The sequence below is a fragment of the Mobula hypostoma genome, chromosome 15, assembly GCF_963921235.1.
Source record: "Mobula hypostoma chromosome 15, sMobHyp1.1, whole genome shotgun sequence".
NCBI lineage: Eukaryota > Metazoa > Chordata > Chondrichthyes > Myliobatiformes > Myliobatidae > Mobula > Mobula hypostoma.
Genome location: NC_086111.1, coordinates 54,919,360 through 54,940,120, shown reverse-complemented (window position 1 = coordinate 54,940,120; position 20,761 = coordinate 54,919,360). Strand labels below are relative to the sequence as shown.

At 39.4% G+C, this 20,761-nt stretch overlaps 1 protein-coding gene across 3 annotated transcripts in view; it reads right to left on the bottom strand.

The window, feature by feature from the left end:
* Window positions 1-20,761, bottom strand: part of actr8 (actin related protein 8) — a 31,686-nt gene that overhangs the window by 8,431 nt on the left and 2,494 nt on the right. For 2 of the 3 annotated variants that reach the window (XR_010020452.1, XM_063068086.1), the window contains exons 2-8: window positions 17,337-17,507; window positions 9,444-9,554; window positions 8,987-9,091; window positions 6,929-7,102; window positions 3,740-3,833; window positions 3,258-3,390; window positions 1,732-1,885 (exon numbers count right to left, since the gene is read on the bottom strand). Coding sequence is in view for 2 of the 3 variants with exons in the window: in XM_063068086.1 (XP_062924156.1) it covers window positions 1,732-1,885; window positions 3,258-3,390; window positions 3,740-3,833; window positions 6,929-7,102; window positions 8,987-9,091; window positions 9,444-9,554; window positions 17,337-17,507 (942 nt within the window). In the remaining variant the exon portion in view is untranslated. The remainder of the gene's footprint in view (window positions 1-1,731; window positions 1,886-3,257; window positions 3,391-3,739; window positions 3,834-6,928; window positions 7,103-8,986; window positions 9,092-9,443; window positions 9,555-17,336; window positions 17,508-20,761) is intronic. The other variant, XM_063068087.1, reaches the window with a different exon arrangement.

The window sequence follows — 20,761 nt, the reverse complement described above, 5'->3', positions numbered from 1 at the left end:
ATAAAGTCCAATGATCTGCACTTCCTTCTCTTCTGCTCAACATTCTCCTGGTTACATTTTATTCCTTCTCCTTGTTGCACTTCCCCAAATCTAAAACTTCAAAATTCTATTGATTAAACTCCACTTCCTATTTTCTGACCAATTGAACTGACCTTCCCTGTCTTGCCCTCCACGAGGACCCAGGACTTGCATGGATGACAGTAGTGAAAACCAAGAGGATGCTACTGGCATGATGAAAGAGAGGGAGAGAGAAGGATATGGATAATGTACAGAAAGAAAGAAATTTGACTTCCTATTGCTATAGTATTCTGATATGCCTGCCCATGGCCTCCTCTATTGCCACGTTAAGGCCAAACTCAGGTTGGAGAAGCAATGCAATATTCATTCTCTTCATCCCTTCTTGTCTGCTCATCTGTCCATCACCATCCTCTAGTTCCCCTCCTCATTCTCTTTATGCATGGTCCACTGCCTTCTTCTTTAGCCCTACACTTCTTCTACCTACACTACACTACCTGTTTCTTCCTTCACCCCCCTCTCATCCACCTTCTCCCTCAACTGGTCTCATGTATCATCTGCTAGCTTGTTCTCTTTCTCCTTTCTCCACCCTCTTATTCTGGCTTTTGCCTCCTTCCTTTTCAGTCCTGATGAAGGGTCTTGGATTGAAGTGTTGACTGTTTATTCCCCTCCATAGATGCTGACAGATTATTTTATGCTTATTTTCCAACTTTTATTTGCTCTGTTTCTTGGACCTCACTAATTTTCTGCCTTTCATTTCCAGCTTTGCTTTCCTCTTGTTCCATTCCACACTCAGCTTCCCATCAATAACTCAAAGATTGTCCTATAGAATCTTCAACTAAAGCACTAAGGGTTTCTCTTTCCACACAGACTGCCTGACTTGCTGAGCATTTCCAGATTTTCTATTTTTGCATCAGCTGCAAAGACAAGGCAGTTTAAATCTCTCTCAAAACATTAGCAAATTTACCTACAAAAATGCTAGATCTGGCTTTATTGTGCAACAGTCTGGTCAGTTAACTCTTACCTTTCCTACAATAGTTCTCAATGTCCCAAGAATCTAAAGATGTCCCTCCTATACAATTTCTTCCAGCCATTCACTCCTCTACACTAACCTCCTATTTTATAACTCCATGGCACATTCAAGGGAGAATAATATAGAACTTATTACTCATAACTCTATGACTCTATTACCTTTAATGTCCTGATTTTGAATCTTTCCCAATCTCTTAAAATCTACTTGCAGAATCTCATTCCATAATCTAACTTTGTTGCTATACTGATATGGACCACTAAATTCTGTACACACTCATTGAAACTAACATCCATGAAGTGCCTGTCTGGACTCCCCTCAATACAGCCCCTATGGTAATCACTCTCTTGGCCTTTCCCCTCTCTTTTCTTTTGTATTGTCTCTGGAATTAGCATTTACAAGGTGATTGAGCTGTCATTAAAAATCAGTGCAATAAAGAAATGATTGCACCTTTCACAATTTATGGAATTACAATGAGAAAATTAAATGCTGGCTAATTTCAAGAAGCAAAACTGATCTTATTACTATTTTCAAATTAAAAATCAATTTTGAGCCTTTTCCCAATTTGTAATATATATTTTTTAAATTTTAAGAATTATTTTCATCAAAGCTATTAAACCTTAAATTAAAATTTTCTACCTGTTTTCCCAGAGTTTCCTTTTTATTAAATTGAAAGCAAGTCTGACCTGGTCAAGATGGCAAAAGGTCTCTTTAAGCTGCTGAAGAAGAAGAGCATCTATTCGATTGAAAACTTGACATTCTCGGTATGGAAAACCGGATCGCTGCATAAGCCAGAAGAAACATCTGGTCACATCAGATCCTCCATATGTTAAACGGAGTCTGTTGGCCACAGAAAAATCTGCTTAGTCAACATTTACGTTAGCTTTTTTCCACATTTGCTTTAATATGGCATTAAATTTTAGAATCTAAGCATAACTATTAAAATCTCTTACTCAAAACATCAACACATCCTCCAAAACTAATTTCATCCCTGTCGTTCAAGCCAACATTATCAGCTGTACCTTCAGTAATATTAATGTGTTCTGGAATTCCCTTCCTAAAATATTCCACATCCTTCTCTATAAGCTTCTTCCCCTCTGCCATCTGATTTCTAAATGGCCATTGAGCCCATGAACACTACCTCACTACTTCTTTATTTCAGTTCTTTTTGCACTCCTTACTTTAACTATTTAATAGACATATATATACATACCGTAATTCAGCTTTTTTCCCCCTCTCTTTATCATGTACTGCTGCTGTAAAGTTAATAAATTTCACGACATATGCCGGTGATATTAAACCTGATTCTGATCCTCTTTAAAATCCAACTCCTCAACCAGAATTTTGTTTTCTCTTTTCTTTCCGTGCTTTAGACCTATGTGTCCAAGGATTTTCTATATATTCATCAGACATATGGATATAAAGCACCCTGGAGGATATGCTGAAGGTGTCATTTAATGCAAATTGTATAAAATCACCTAATGAAAATAAGTTGATGGACTGCCTTGAACATATTTCTAGAGGCTAATCAAGTAAATGCATAAAACAATTCTGCACCTTTACATTGGTCTTGTTCACTTTTGCTTATTATCTATATCATCATTCTTCAAGGCAAGTTTAGAAGAGTCCAGTTCGGAGAAATTCCTTTTATACAGATCTAAGAGACATTCAATTGTGTACTTTTAAACTTATATGTGTACTTATATTGTGTACTTTTAAACTTATATTGAGCGGTCTTCTATGAACAGACCACAACAATCAAGTTGATGGCTACAATGGTCTTTCAGTGTTTTCTACTGCACAGATTTTATTTTGAAAAACTACAGCAAAATGGGACCCTTTATACTGTATCCATTGATAAAATTATGACTCCTAAAATTCCTCATGCAAGGGTCAGCTGTGCTTTTGAAAGCGATTTCAGGAGCACGTCATGATCAAAAACAGTAATACCACTTAACTGTATAGGGTAATTGTAAAAATGGCACACATGAAGTGGTATTCATTAAATGGTATATACTGCAGATTAATAGGAGTTGGATTGAGTTGAACTCCAAATGACGGAGACCTAAAAGATGTGGGCTACAGAAATTTCCTTTCTATAGTTAATTCTTGATTCAAACTTTCATGTTGAAATGTTTGTAGTGTCTAATTCTTCAGTTTTGCAGATAGAATCTCAGTTTAAAATAAATCCCAAGAATTGGCACATCTTGACCTGGTATTTCGATGTGAAACTCCATCTTCTACACAACACACACTGGTCTTCTGTTCCCCTACATCCACCACACAGGCACTACTTAACCCGCTTCCAAAAGTAGCACAGATAGATTCCTGATGGACAATAACACCTGAAAATATTATAAAAAGCAGAGAATAACATGAATTGTATTAAAGTCAAAAATTATTTTATAAAAGAGTTCTGCTGATTCACATTTACTGAACATCAATTATCTCACTTAAAATAAAACAGGGATTAAAATGACCTTTCAAATAAAAAGAGTTAATTTTAAAATGAAGAACACTAATATACAATAAAACAGAAAAAAACACGAACAGAAATGAAAGAGAAAAAGCAAATAAATCTTCTATTCTAAAGATCATACATGAATGTTAACCTTTTCTTTCCTTCAAAAACAATATATTATATTAAACTTAAATAGCTAAATTAACTGGAATAATATATGCCACATATCCTACCTGAGAACCCTATATTGTTCAGCAGTAGGTTGACCATTTCTTTAACATGCTGTCTGTTGTAGATATCTGGGATTAGTAGGATACATCTGTAATACTTGCACAATCAGTACAAAAGAATTAAATATTAAGGTTCAATAAAGAAGGAAAAAAACAAGTTTGTACAAATGTTTCTGTTATGTTTAAGAACTGTTGAATGAATCAGCACATTGACCATCGCACAATTGTATGTGAGCTCCTACATTAGGTTCTGTCGATGGCAATTTAAAGTTAGAAATCTTAAGACAATACACAGACTCTAAATTCATGGACAATGATACATTTAGATTGACAGTTCAGTAGGTAAACTGCAATGCAAACACAAATGTTGTTTTCTCTTTTGCCTTCTCACATGACTTTCAAGTTATATATACTGATGTTAAAGCTCTGTCCAATCTGGAATAATGATCAGCACAGAGTAACTTTAGACATATTTAATTTTCTTGCATAGCTGCACTGAGAATTACAAATAACCAACTACATTGTTTTCCAAGGGTAGAAATGTCAAGTACTACAGAACAGTATTTAAGGTGGGGGGGGGTAGCTTAAAGGAGATTTGCAGGACAAGTTTTTGTTACAATAGTGGTTGGTACCTGGAATAGGCTGCTGGGGAGAGTAGCGGACGCAGCACAATACTGACATTTAAGAGGCTGTTAGATCAACACATAAATATACAGGGAATGGAGGGATTTGGATCATGTACAGGCAGAAGAAAATTAGTTTAATTTGGCACTGCATTCACCACAGACATCGTGGGCCAAGTGGCTTGTTCCTGTGCTGTACTGTTCTAGCAGTACTATGTTCTAACAGTTAAGGTAATCAAATATGGTGTGTATGACTTTTTATAAAAACAAGTATGACTGCAAATATCTCATTTAATTTGACATATATATATTTGTATAATATAAATGAAGCTTGATAAATTTTGTGTAATTTCTCCTAGTTTTTTCACCCCTTGAATATAAGCAAAACCCACATTGTGGGAAGGACGCTTGTTCCTAGAAACAGCCTGTTTTACAATTTACCGTAACACAAAACTGTGTTATCTGTGCATGTACAAAGACAAGTGGGTAGAAAAGGAATACATTTTGTGTTGATTTCTTTGCTTTCCTTTTTACATCAATTCCATGCCAGTGAATTTTATTCGGTATCTCTAATTCTTGTATGCTGACTCATCAATTTCGCAAGGACAAATTCCGTAAGGGCAAATTTCTGTAATGTGAACACCAGTAATAAGGGAGTCATCTGCACAGGAATGGGTTTATGGATTTATCTGTAATTGCATACCCCAAATTACATTAAATATTAATCTTGAAACCCCAGCTAGAATGTTAGCATTCACTGAGTAACATTATATGAGTTGAAACAAATATCAACCATGCAGTGGCGCCTGGAAAATTCATATCTGGAATATTATATGATATTTAAGATACATCATAAAGGACATTTAACACTGAAGAATAGCCAGCAAAAATATCAAATATCATGACCTCTTAAAAGAAAACAAAAAAAAAATCTGGAATGGGATGGAGAATTACTAGACACACATGCACTTTCAGAATGTTTTGAAATGCTTAATATTTTAGAATTAATTTTTGAGTGCAGTCATTAAAGTTTAGTATGTAAAACGGGGTAACGGATATTCAGACAGCAAGGTCTTGCTATAAGGGTAGCCTTGACAAATGAAGTAATTTTTAAAATTCTACGCATTATTTTCCTGCCAACTCAAATTAACATGCTCTAACTTGCACTGGTATTGACATTAGATAAAGGTGCTGATTTCCAGTTCCTGTAGATGGAGTCCTAAGTACTTCCCTAACCTTAGTCATTGGTACAACATCAGAGTTACCCATTCTAAAAAGGAACAAGCGACCAAAGGTAGAATGCCAAGATCCTTATTCTGAATCTTGTGTATTAAATGGAAGATTTCCTGTAAGAGATGTTTATGCCTTTTTTACATGACTTACTAAACACAGGAATAGCAGGGTGAATGATTAAAAATAATGTCTGAATTTTATAGAAAAGCTAATGGCAGCAAATTAACCATTTTATTGTGGAGACATATACTTACTCCAATAGGTGTGATCATATGCTAAAGTAAGGTGAAATGGGCACAATCACATATAGGCAACCCCTGAATTATGACAGGTTTGCAATGGTCCTTAATTGTGATTTCTCATAAAGCAAAACTGTGTCATCTGCACATTGGTCAAGGCAGGCTAGTTGGAAAAGAAAATTAATGCCATTTATTTACTTTATAATCACTAAATCCTGTGAGAGCAAATTTTATTCTGTATCTTAAATTTTGGGTAGTGATTTGTGAATTCTGCAGGAGGGGAATTTCTATTACTCAAATGATCATAAACAGGTAACACACACAAATTGCTGGAGGAATGCAGCAGGCTAGGTAGCATCTATGGAAAAGAGTAAATAGAAGCTGCCTGGCCTGCTGAGTTTCTCCAGCAATTTTTGTGCGTTGCCTGGATTTCCAGCACCTTCAGATTTTATCATGATTATAAACAGGTGGTCAACTATACTAAGAAACGGGCTTTGCTGCCACTTTTCATTATGCAAAAACTCCAGTTTTTTTGTGAATTGCTATTAGGTTCAAAATGATAGTACCGAAGACAAAAAGAACTCAATAAATATAGATCAGTGTAGATTAAAAGGAAGATGTGAAACAAACTTAAAGGAGGAATAGGCAAAGTTCAGTTTTTCGCAGTTTATCTTATAACTTGTCAATTTTGCTCCTGAAAGTTATGCTAATCTCTACCCCAAGATCACAACTATTAAGTCCTTGAACTTACTGCGCATCTAATGATTGAAAGTTGTATAATAATTAACAGAACAGTTTAATACAAAAAGTATGGAATAAATTTTGTAACGAATAAAGTCATACTGATGTTTCACTGAAGTTTTTTTATTTGACGTTACAATCTCTGGTGAAGGTTTGTCAGGAAATAGTTGAACAATAGCAACAGTCAAGAGGGAAACTGTGATGGAAGTGAATAGTTTACTTTTTAAAAATCAAAGTCAGAAATAAGTTTTGTAATATGCTTACTGTCAATCATGTGGTCAATAATTGAAATGTTTTAAGAATACATACTAGCCCTTGAACTTTATCATTTGAAACACAGAAGTTAAGTCACTCACCTTTAAATCTTTACGTGGAATTTCTAGAAATTTCTGAATAGCGTACGTCCATATAGTTTCCAGATCAGCCAGTACTGCAGTGAGAGAACCTCCAGGTCCTGAATGAAGGTTAAACTGACCTCTGCGAATTGGCCAATGTATATTGTAGTAATCTGTTGGATTTACGTACAATGCCTGTGAGAAGAAAATTACGCGTCAATATTTTCCATGATATTTAAACTTTTGCTATTAAATAAATCTGCCACCATATTAACTGAACATCTAAGTGCATCAAATTTAAGTAAAATTGACACAGAGCCACTGATTCTGTGCAGTCATTCCTATCCAAAGAAAAAAATAGAAAGAATAAGAATGAAAGAGAGGTTATCATGATGGATTAAAAGTATCAAATTAGTTACCAGTAATTTGGAATGGTCTTCTCACCTCTGAGAAACTGTTATTGGTATTGCCTAATGATTATTTATCTAATCTCGTGAAGCAAAGCTGTGATCAAAGTTAAACATAGTAATTACCACAGTTTCACCATTTACAAAAATATAAGAATTAATGGCAAGATCAGCACAGGTTTATGAAGTTTGTAGATCTGGTGTTATAGCTGCTAGGAAATGACCAACTTAAGTTCAAGTTCAAGCTCACATTCAACTGAATACATGTATACTGCCTAATTAAACAGTCCAAGGTGGACCACACAGTATATGCATAACTTACCAAAAACACGAAGCTAATATTACCACAACCCAGTAATGAAAATATAATTAAAATATGAATACTTCTGTTAATAAACATCAACAAAATAGCATTTGTGACAGTAATTGCCCCAGAATATTTTACAATACACATGGCAGGTTAGAAAATGAATAGATAATCTGTTGCAGTGCTATTGCTTGATGCTACTAAATAGCCCCTGGTATTACAGGAAAGATACTGGCATAGAGAGATTGGCTGACTAGCAGGAGACAGAGGAGGAATAAATTGGGACTTCTCTGGTTGGCTGCTGGTGACTACTAGTGCTCCACAGGAGTTGAATTTGGGACCTTTTTTTATGTTGTCTGTCAATGATTTGGATGATGGAATTGATGGCTTTGTAATCAAGTTGGTGGATGATACAAAGATAGGTGGAGGGGCAGGTAGTGTTAAAGAAGCAGAGAATTTGCAGAAGGATTTAGACATATTAGGAGAATGGGTAAAGAAACCTCAGATGGAATATAGTGTAGGGAAGGCATGGTCATGTACATCGGTAGAAGGAATAAAAGCATAGACTATTTTCTAAACAGAGAAAATTCAGGCCAGAGGTGCAATGAAACTTGAGAGTCCTTGTGCAGGATTCCCTAAAGGTTAAACTGTGATTGAGTTGGTGGTAGGTAAGGGAAATGCAATGTTAGCATTCATTTCGAGAGGTCGAGAATGTAACAGCAAGGATGTAATACTGAGGCTCTATAAAACACGGGTCATACCATGCTTGGAGTATCATGAACAGTTATGGATGCCTTATCTAAGAAATGATGTGCTGGCATTGAAAGGGTTAACATACGAGGAGTGCTTGATGGCTCAGGGCCTGGACTCGCTGCAGTTTAGAAGAATGAGGGGGAATCTCATGGAAACCTGTTGAATATTGAAAAGCCTAAATAAAGTGGATATGGAGAGGTTGTTTCCGAGAGTGGGGGAGTCTAGAGCCAGAGGGCACAGCCTCAGAATAAATGGGTGTCCCTTTAGAATGTAGTTGAGGAGAAATTTTCAGCCAGAAGATGGTGAATCTGTGGAAGTTATTGCTACAGACAGCTATGTAAGACAAGACATTGGGTATATTTAAAGCAGAGGTTGATAGGTTCATGATTAGTAAGGGGGTCAAATGTTGCGAGGAGAAGGAAAGAGGATGAGGTTGAGAGGGATAATAAATCAGCCATGATGGAATGGCAGGCAGAATGGTGTAACTCTGCTCCTATCTCTTATGCTTGACGGATAAATGCAGACCAGAGCACCACTGTTAATGCTCATGCTCTCCTCTAAAGATTTCCAGATCAACAAAAGATTTATTTACCAAATAAAGGAAAGTATTACCTCTTCACCTACAAGAAATTCGGGTTGATGTGATGTGTTTGTCCATTTGACCCCAGAATTAGCATCCAAGACAGCTGGTCTCATCTGTTTGTTATACGCCCTGACCTGCAAAAGAACATTAAATGGTAAGTATGTGTTATCTACTGTTCAGAGAGTTCTCCATTTTATCTGTACCAAGACATACTGGCTCTCCCACGTGCTGTTTTCCTGAAACCTTTTTAAAAATTCAAACAAGTGCCCAATTCTGTGCACACAACTTAAAAATCCAAACACTATAGAAAATGCCAAACTATCAAAAAAAGTTCATTTGAAATGCCCGCCATTCTTTATCATTCTGAAGTAATACAATTAAGGAATCTAGGTATTAATCTCATTTCTTAACAACACATGGCTCTCTTTCTTCAAGATCAAAAGTGATTATGAAAGTGTAATCTAGTGCAGAAATATAAAGCTGTACCTGATCTGGTGGAGCTGGTATCCGTCTTGCACCATTTGACATCTTTTTGGACCATATTGCTTGATCCACCATTTTAAGGCCATTCAGTCTTTGCTCATTACTCTCAGGTTTCTTAAAAACATATTTTTTATTTTGATCAGTATTTCATGGTTACTGTGGATTGTCTAATTTTTAGATTATCTTCGCACGTTAACTATAAATTAAAACAACTCATTTCTTTATTGAAAATTGGTGTTCTCGTGTAAGGATTGGCATTACGCTAAATCTGGAGTCTTTATCATTCGTAGCCAATCCTTCAACTCCAAAAAATAGGGAATTACCAAAAATAATAATACAACTGGGCAGAGTCAACTAAAGGCCCCACACAGGTTGATCAATAAGGTTAGAACACAATAATTAGGGGAAATATACTGGAATTAATTGTCTATTGGTTAACAGAAGATAAAGAACAAAAATAAAATGATCATCTTGGGTCAGCAAGCTTGAGCAAAGGGTAAAACAAAGGTATGATTATCTCAATGGCCTGATCAGACCAAAAGTAACATTTGCAAGTTGATAAGGAGCTTTGATCAGCGGCCAATCCAGATATCAGAAGTTTGGAGAGGAGGGGACTTCATTCAGGTCCACTGCCCAAGGATAAAAGTCAGCAGTGGATTGCGGCAGCGTAACAGAGCTTTGACCAGCGGCTAATCCAGACGTCAGAGGTTTAGAGAGAGAGATTTCAATCAGGTCCACTGCCCGAGGATAAAAAGCAGAGTTTTGGAAGTTGGAGATGTTTATGAGTTAATCGTAATTGAGATGTAGGGAAAGAATAATAACATACAAATAGTAGCAGAGAAAAACAGCTTTGACCAGCGACCAGTTGTCATTTAGGATTGATTAGTAACTGCAAATTAAAGGAAGGTAGGGGCAAACTATTGTCGCAGCGTTCGTCGTCTGAGTGGACATAGCCAGAGTGCGTTCTTGAGGCTTTAGCCCTTTGATGCTTCAGTGAACAAAGGCTTCACTCAGAGAAAGCAAAGGAAAGTTAAATTTTTCCTTCTCTTCTTTACATCTGCTCAGCTAGGGCAGCAGAGATGCCAGGCAGGATAATGAAATGCTCCTCTTGTGGGATGTGGGAAGGCAGGGAGACTGCCAATGTCCTTGATGACTAGAACTGTGAGAAGTGCATCCAGCTGCAGCTTCTAACAAACTGCGTTAAGGCGTTGGAGCTGGAAGTGGATGAACTCCGGATCAGTCAGGAGGCTGAGGGGGTGATAGATAGGATATATAGAGAGGTAGGTGCACCCAAGGTACTGGACACAGGAAACAGTGACAGTCAGGAAGGGGAAAGGGGTGAAGGAGCCTGTGCTGAGTACCCTTGTGGACATTCCCCGCAATATCAGGTATATCACTTTGGATACTTTTGTGTGGGGGGGGGGGAAATGACCTTACAGAGGAAAGTCACAGTGGTCAGGTCTCTGGCACTGAGCCTCCCTCTGTGACTCAGAAGGGAAAGGCGGAGAAAAGGCATGTTGTGGTGATATGGAATTCGTTAGTTAGGGGAACGGACAGAAGGTTCTGAGGGCGAGAACAAGATTCCCAGATGGTATGTTGCCTCCTGGGTGTCAGTCTGGATAACTTGGATCAAGTCTTCAGCATTCCCAAGTGGGAGGGTGAACTGCCATGTAGGTACCAATGATATGGGTAGGGCAAGTGACGAGGTTCTGCTGAGGGAGTTAGGTTCTAAGTTAAAGGGCAGGAGCTCCAGGGTTGTGATCTCAGGATTGCCACCTGTGCCAGATCTAGGAAGATCATACAGTTTAATACATGGCTAAGGAGTTGGTGTAGGAGGGACGACATACGGTTTTTGGTTCATTGGGCTCTCTTGCAGGGAAGGTGGGACCTGTACGGAAGGGATGGTTTGTACCTGAGCTAGAGGGGGAAGGTTTGTTAATGCCACACAATGGGGTTTAACTAGAGTTTCAGGCAGATGGAAACCAGAGTGCCAGAACAGTTAGTGGAGAGGTTCTGGAGGCAGATATCGGTAAGATCTCAGGCGGTTAGGAATCAAAATGTTGAGCAGGGTGCGACTAGCGCCCTGATCTGCCTGTATTTTAATGAAAGAAGTATCAAAGGAAACGTGGATAATAGTGCTGAAGATGTGGTAGCTGATTTACGACAGAGACAATGTGTAGTGAGATAGGGCAAAATTGCATCAATAGGATGAGTTGCAATGTAAAAGCTGCACTAGATTCACCCTTGCCTCAGTAGCGAGTACGTCCTTTTTCAAGAATTGTATACTGTGATCTCATCAATTATGTGTCCTACATAATCGTAGTAAGACACCTTTATTCTTATACTCAAATTCTCACACAGTAGGACTAACAAACCGTTTGGCTTTCTAATTACCTGCTCAAGGACATCCAGCTCTTTGGAATATCATAATTTCCTAACTCTTGCCATGTAAAAATACTCAGTATTTGGATGACCTTAAACTTTTCCACATTTTACTCCATCTGCACATTGTTGTCTACTCATTCGTTGACATTCTCTTTAAGCCCCTTTGCATGCACACCACTATTCTTATTCCCTCAATGTTTTGTGACATAAGGCCATAAGATATAAGAGTAGAATTAGACCACTGGGCCCATAGACTCTGCTCCGCCATTTCATCATGGCTGATCCAAATTTCCTCTCAGCCCCAATCTCCTGCCTTCTCCCCATTTCCCTTCATGCCCTGACCAATCAAGAATCTATAAACCTCTGCCTTAAATATACATCAAGACATGGCCTCTACAGCTGCCTGTGACAACAAATTCCACTGATTCACCACTCTTTGGCTAAAGAAATTCCTCCTCATCTTCATTCTAAAAGAACACCCCCCTATTCTGAGGCTGTGTCTTCTGTCTCAGAGTCTCTCACTATAAGAACTATTACCTCAACATCCATTTTATCAAGGCCTTTTACCATTCAACAGGTTTCAATGAGATCACCCCTCATTCTTCTGAATTCTAGTGAATACAGGCCCAGAGCCATCAAACGCTCTTCATGTGACAAGCAATTCAATCCTGGAATATTTTTTGTGAACCTCATTTGAACTCTCTCCAGTTTCAACACATTCTTTCTAAGATAATGGGTCTTAACCTGTCCACAATACTCCAAGTGAGGCCTCACCAGTGCAATATAAAGTCTCAACATTACATCCTTGCTTTTATATTCTCATCCTCTTGAAATGAATATTAACATTGCAATTGCCATCCTCACTACAGACTAAACCTGCAAATTAACCTTTAGGAATCCTGCACAAGGACTCCTAAGTCCATTTGCACCTCAGTTAGAACCACAGAACCATAGAAACTACAGCATAGAAACATGTCCTTTGGCCCTTCTTGGCTGTGCCGAACCATTTTCTGCCTAGTCCCACTGACCTGCACACGGACCATATCCCTCCATACACCTCCCATCCATGTATCTGTCCAATTTATTCTTAAATGTTAAAAAAGAACCCGCATTTACCACCTCGTCTGGCAGCTCATTCCATACTCCCACCACTGTCTGTGTGAAGAAGCCCCCCCCCAATGTTCCCTTTAAACTTTCCCCCCCTCACCCTTAACCCATGTCCTCTGTTTTTTTTCTCCCCTTGCCTCAGTGGAAAAGCCTGCTTGCATTCACTCTATCTATACCCATCATAATTTTAATTGTTTGTATTTTCTCTCCATTTAGAAAATAGCCAACCCCTCCTTCTACCAAAGTGCATGACCATACACTTCCCAACACTGTACTCCATCTGCCATTTCTTTACCGATTCTCCTAGTCTATCTAAGTCCTTCTGTAGCCCCTCTACTTCCTCAAAGCTACTTGTGCCTCCACTCCCTTCATATCGTCTGCAAGTGTTGCAACAAAGCCATCAATTCCATCATCCAAATCATTGACATATAACGTAAAAAGAATCGTTCCCAACACAGACCCCTGTGCAACACACTAGTCACTGGCACCCAACCAGAAAAGGCTCCCTTCATTCCCACTCTTTGCCACCTACCAGTCAGCCACTGCTTTATCCATGCTAGAATCTTTCCTGTAATACCATGGGCTCATAGCTTGTTAAGCAGCCTCATGCGCAGCACCTTATTAAAGGCCTTCTGAAAATCCAAGTATATAACATCAATCTATTCTCCTCTGTCTATCCTGCTTGTTACTTCTTCAAAGAATTCCAACAGATTTGTCAGGCAAGATTTTCCCTTGAGGAAACCATACTGACTACGGCCTATTTTATCAAGTGCCTCTAAGTACCCTGAGACCTCATCCTTAATAATCAACTCCAACATCTTCCCAACCACTGAGGTCACACCAAGTGGCCTATCAAGTCAAGTTTTTTTGCCATTTATCTACATACATGTATATAACTTATGAAGGTAAGGATAAAATCTACAGATGGACCACACATAAATAACAAACTCAAGTGCATTAATATTAAATAGTGTAAGGTACAGAACAGATTAACTAGTGACACATCGAATACCGTGTGTCAGGGAGTTCAGAAGCCTAATAGCCGGGGAAAGAAACTATTTCTCATTCTGACCATTCTTGTTTTTATGAATCGTCATCTCCTGCCTGATGGTAGAAAGCCAAAAAGGATGCTGGTTGGACGGATGGGATCCTTAATAACACTAAGGGCTCTGCATACGCGGTGCTCATGATAAATATCCCCAGTGGATGGTAGGGAGACCCCTATGATCCTCTCAGCTGTTCTCACAGTCTTACGTAGGGTCTTCTGGTCTGATGCTCGACTGCTTCTGTACCAGATGGAGTTGCAACTTGTCAGGACGCTTTCAATGGTGCTCCTATAAAACACAGTTAAGTTGCAGGGCAGGGCCTTGCTTGCCTCAGTCTTAGGAAGTGGAGACACCGCAGTGCCTTCTTGTTGAGGGAGGTGATTTTAATGGACCAGGTGAGGTCATGCATGATGTGAACTCGCAGGAACTTGGTACACTTAACTTTCTATAGAAGAACCATATATTCGCAGAGGGGGATGCTTTGTCTGTACCTTCCTGAAGTCCACAATGATTTCCTCGGTCTTCTCCATGTTCAGGCTTAGGTAATTTTTCTCACACCAATCCACCGGTCCTTTCTATACTCCATCTTGTCATCGTTCTTGATGAGGACAACCACTTTTGTGTCATCCGCAAACTTGATGACACAGTTTGAGCTTTGTCATGTGACACAGTCATGTGCCAGTAGTGTGAACAGCAGCGGGTTGAGCACACAGCCTTGGGGAGCGCCAGTGCTCACTTCTGCCTCTCTTTCTTCTTGAAGAGTGGAATGACATTTGCAATTTTTTAATCTTCCGGAACCATTCCAGAATCCAGTGATTGATGAAAGATCATTACTAATGCCTCCGCAATCTCTTTAGCCACCTCTTTCAGAACCCTGTGGTGTGCACTACCTGGTCCAGGTGACTTATCTACCCTCAGACCTTTCAGTTTTCCAAGAACCTTCTCTTCATTTATAGTAACTTCACACACTTCATGCCCCGACACCTGGAACTGCCAGTGTCTTCCACAGTGAAGACTGATGCAAAATACTTATTCAGTTCATCTGCTCTTTTGTTGTCCCTCATTACTACCTCTCCAGCATCGTTTTTCAGCGGTCCAAAATCCAAACTCACTTCTCTTTTACACTTTATGTATCCAAAGAAACTTTTGGTATCCTCTTTAATATTATTGGCTAGCTTACTTTCCTATTCCATCTTTACCTTCTTAATGACTTTTTTAGTTGCCTTCTCTTGGTTTTTAAAAGCTTTAGAGCTTTCCAATCCTCTAACTTCCTACTAATTTTTCCTCTATTATATGCCCTCTCTTTGACTTTTATATTGGCTTTGACTTCTCTTGTTAGTCATGGTTGTGTCATCTTTCCTTTAGAGCACTTCTTGCTCTTTGGGATTATATATATTCTGGGCCTTCCGAATTGCTTCCAGAAATTCCAGCCATTGCTGCACTGCCGTCATCCCTGCCAATGTTCTTTTCCAATCAATTCTGGTTCATTGCACAGCATCCAATCCAGAATAGTTGATCCTCTAGTGGGCTCAACCACGAGCTGCTCTAACAAGCCATCTTGTAGGCTCTCTAGAAGTTCCCCATCCTGTAATCCAGCACCAACCTCACTTTTCAAATCTACCTGCATATTGAAGTCCCCATGACTATCGTAATATTGCCCTTTTGGCATGCATTTTCTATCTCCCGTTGTAATATGTCAGCCACATCCTTACTGCTCTTTGGGGTCTGTATACAACTCCTATCAGGGTCTTTTTACCCTTGCAGTTCCTTAGCTCTATCCACAATGACTCAACACCTTCTGACCCTATGTCACCTCTTTCTTAATGATTTGATTTCATTTTTTACCAACAGAGAAATGCTGCCCCACCCTCTGCCTTCTTGCCTATCCTTTCAATACAATATCCATCCTTGAACATTAAGCTCCCAGCTATAATCTTTCAGCCTTGATTCAGCGATGCCTACAACATACCTGCCAATCTGCAACTGTGCCAGAAGTTCATCTACCTTATTTCATACACTGCGTGCATTCAAATATAACACCTCCAGTCCTGTATTCACCTTTTTTGATGCATTAGACCGGATTCTCTTACAGTGGGTATGTCACATGAGGACAGTCTCCCATTCTCTCAAATTTGGAAATACTGAGAAGTGATCTCACGGACAAAAGTAAAATTCTTCATGGCCTGAAAAGAGTAAATGGGTAGATAATAGTCTCAAAGCAAAAGGATTGAAATAAGGGGAAATTTCTTCACTTGGAGGGTGGTAAATCTTTGGAATTCACTACTGCAGAGGCTGTAAAAGTTAACTTACCAAATGCAAACAAACAGCTATCAATAAATTCCTTGATATTCACTGAATTGAGGGATATGAGGATAGTGCAGGATGATAGTGTTGACAGAGAATGCAGCCACAATAATGCTGAATTCCAGAACAAGTTTGAGGGACCAAGTGATTTACTCTTTTTTCCTATTTCTTATCCACCAGTCATCCTTTAATTTTTATCTGAGTTTCTAAGCATGTTTCTTATTCAATATTTAGCTTATCGTTCTTTAAACTTCTTCCGTAACCAAATAGTTTTGTTTGACAATGCTTTTGTGAAGTGCCTTGGCATATCTCACTTTGTTGAAGACACTGTACAAATGCAGTTGTTATTCTTATTCTTAAGCCTTACCCTAAATTCTACAATCCAAATAGCAGTAGATTAAATCAGGGGTCCCCAACCTTTTTTGCACCGCGGACCGGCCGACCGGGGGGGGGGGGGGGCGGGCAGGTGAGGGTCTTAATCATGACCGGAATAAGGTGATAAGTCAACTATAAGTCACTTACAAGTGGCTAATACACTCAATTTCGTTTCTAAAAGGGTTTATCTAATGAATTTAATATTAAACACACCACATATTTTCCTTGCATGAATATAGTGATAAGTCAATTCTAAGTCACTATTCACTGTCAATAGCATTATAACATTTTAAGTAACGTTTGGCTATTAAACACACAGCACATACTTTCCCCATATGAACATATAAAATCATTGCAACACACCAATATGGCTGAATCAGTGGGAGCCCTGAGCTTGTTTCCCTGCAACAAGACGGTCCCACCGAAGGGTGATGGGAGACAGCGATGCAGTACTCGAAGGGGGTTCCTTATGTAATGACCTCGCGTGCGTTCAAGTTCCAACAGTGGGCGTGACAGGGAATGAGGAAAGGTGCAGCTGACTCATATTTTTTCATATCGCCAAATCATATCATTTCCTTGCGGCCCGGTAGCACATGCTTTGCGGCCCGGTGGTTGGGGACCAATGGATTAAATGACCGAATCCCCATCACTATAAAAGGATAAAACAAAAAAAGCTTACATTGAGACCATCCCTTTGAAGCCATGGGTCCTCATATCGAGGCTGTCCTTGTTGTTTATGTCTTCGGGCGATGATGTGAGGTACACCAATAGGGAGTGTATCAGCAGCTCGGCCAATCCTCAGAGTGGATGATCCAGGGTGAATAACCACAATGAAGTTGCTCTGGATCGGCTTCAAAGCATAAAATTTCAGTTTACAATCCATAATAAGATAATGTTCAAGAAACTTAATAAATGAAAAGTAAACATAGGAGGTCAATCTTCCAGTCCCCTAAACTTAGCAGGTTAATTATTCTAAACACTTATTGATCCAAAGATAAAGTGCTTTACCACAGAATTTTTGCTACTTTTTGCACATTTATTTTCTGCTTCTACTTTCCTGACAGAAAGTCCAACAGAAAGAGATTAAACATATCTCCATTAAGAAGGATATCAGCCCGAAACATTGACTGTTTACTCTTTTCCATTGATTCTTCCTGACCTGCTGAGTTCCTCCAGCATTCTGTGTGTGTTGCTTTGGATTTTTCAGCATCTGCAGATTGTCTTCTGTTTGTATCACCACTAATTATCTTTCTTTAACTCAATTTTCAGGACAATACTCATCTCATATTACTTGGGAATTTTCTTCTTGACCAACAGACCACAGTTGATAAGAATAGCCAGTATTAGGGTAGGGCCTTTTAGTTCCTAGGGATGAACATTAACAGCAGGCTACCCTGGACCAACTGCATAGATGCCACAGTCAAGGAAGCTCACCAACATGTCAGGAGGCTAAAGAAATTTTGCATGTCCTCATCAACCTTTACTAATTGTTATTGATGAACCACAGAAGACATCCTACCTGGATGCATTAGAGATTGGTATGGGAACTGGTCTCCCTGTGACTGTAACACACTTCAGAGTTATTTTTGAACTGCATTTACATCACACACACCAGCCTTCCATCTATAGACTCTGTATATACCCCAGTATAGCAGCCAGCATAATTAAAAACCCCACCCACTCCCAGACAGTTTCTCTTCTCCTCTCTATTGTTAGGCAGAAGATATAAAAGCCTGAAAGCATGGACCACTAGGCTCAAAGACAGCTTCTACCCTGCTGTTGAAAGACTATTGAACAGTTCTCAAGTAAGATAAATGAACTGTCGATCTCACAGTCTATCTTGTTATAATTTTGCACCTTGTAGTTTATCTGCATTGCACTTTCTCTTAGCTGTTGCACTTTATTCTACATTCTGTTATAGTTTTGCCTTGTACTACCTCAATGGTCTGTGTAATGAATTGATCTGTGTGATCGGTATGCAAGACAAGCTTTTCACTATACCTTGGTACATGTGACAATAATAAACCAACTCCTATTCTATTTCCGGGATGCAGGTGTCTTTGTCAAGATTGGAATTTAATGACCATTCCTAAACTTCTTTTCAACCACTGCAGTTCTTGTGCTCTCGCACTGCTGTTTCTTGGAATAACAAAGACTTTTATCTAACTATTAAAAGCAGTACTGTAATGCATTTTCAAGTTAGGATAAGTATGCTACTGAGAAGGAATCTATAATTGGAGCCATTCCCAGATGCTTGCTTCTCCTTGGGTCTTGGCCTGAACTGTCGACTCTTTATTCCTTTCCATAGATGCTGCCTGACAGGCTGAGTTCCTCCTGCATTTTGTAGGTGTTACTCTGGACTTACACCATTTGCAGAATCTCTTGTGTTTGTGAGATGACTGAGCTAATGGGTTTTGGAGATGCTGTTGAATTAGCCTGAATATTTACATATTCAGCATGATATGATGGTGCATGGTACTAGTGGTACATAAAATGGATGCTCAGAGCTTCAATCAAGTGAAAAATTTCCTCTTAGGTAATGTGGAACTTGTTGAGTGCTGTTAGAGCCACACACAGTTAGGCGTAGAATGACATTCTCACACATCAGGTCGACAATAAGTCATGTACAGCCTCATGCTGTAGGCAACAGTGTACAAGCTGAGTTCTGGTCAGTGGTGACCCATGGGATGCTGCTGTGGAAGACTTGGTGATGGCAATGCAGCAAGACTCATCCATCATTATACTCCACCCTCCATGTAAAGACCAACATCCCATCTGTATTTTTCATTCTGTGCTGTACCGAGGCACGAGCATAGTCTATTTCATACAGGGATGTCATCTCACTTTATCCAAGTAAATCTTGCTTCTTTTCTTTTTACCAGGATGGATATCCTCAAACTTTCCCACTCTACATGTCCCCTTTTTGCCGCTCACTTAACCCATTTATATCCTTTTTAAGACTGTATGCCCTTCACATATCCTACTTCACTGCCTTTATCTTTTTAGCAAACCTGAATATATTGCACCTGATTCCTTTTTAGTTCATACAGTCATAGAGTACAGAAACTGACTGTTCAGCCCATCTAGTCTGTGTTGACCTGTATTTCTGACTAGTTCCATCTACCTGTACCTAGATCAAAGCCCTCCATACCCTTCTCATCCAGATACTGATCCAAGCTTCTCTTAAATGTTGTAATTGAACCTGCATCAACCATCTCCACTGGCAGATCATTCCCCATTCTCACCACCCTGAGTGAGGAAGTTCCCCCTCAGGTTCTCCATAAATATTTCACCTGCCTCAATGACTATCGTTCAGAAGCACTTATCTCATAAGACCATAAGACGAAGGAGCAGAAGTCAGCCATTCGGCCCATCGAGTCTGCTCCGCCATTTTATCATGAGCTGATCCATTCTCCCATTTAGTCCCACTCCCCCACCTTCTCACCATAACCTTTGATGCCCTGGCTACTCAGATGCCTATCAATCTCTGCCTTAAATACACCCAATGACTTGGCCTCCACTGCTGCCCGTGGCAACAAATTCCATAGATTCACCACCCTCTGACTAAAAAAATTTCTTCGCACTTCTGTTCTGAAAGTGACGAAGTGATTTGAGAGGGTGGTGATGAAATATACCAACTCCTGCCTGAGAAGCAACTAGGATCTGCTCCAATTTGCCTACTGGCACAACAGGTCCACAGCAGGTGCCATCTCATTGGCTCTTCACTCCACCCTGGAACATCTGGACAGCAAAGATGCATACATCAGGATGCTCTTTATCAATTACAGCTTGGCATTCAATATTATCAATAAGCGTTAAGACTTTGGCTTCAACAGTTCCTTGTGCAATTGGATCTTCAATTTCTTCACTTGTAGACCCCAGTCAGTTTGGATTGGCAACAACGCCTACTCCACAATCTCTGTTGGTGTAGGTGCACCACAAGGCTGTGTGCTTAGTCCTCTGCTCTACTTGCTTTCCATTTATGAATCAGTGGCTAAGCTCAGCTCCAATGCCATATTTAAGTTTGCTGATGACACCACTATTCTCGGCCGAATCAAAGATGGTGACAAACCAGCATATTGGAAGGAATTTGAAAATCTGGCT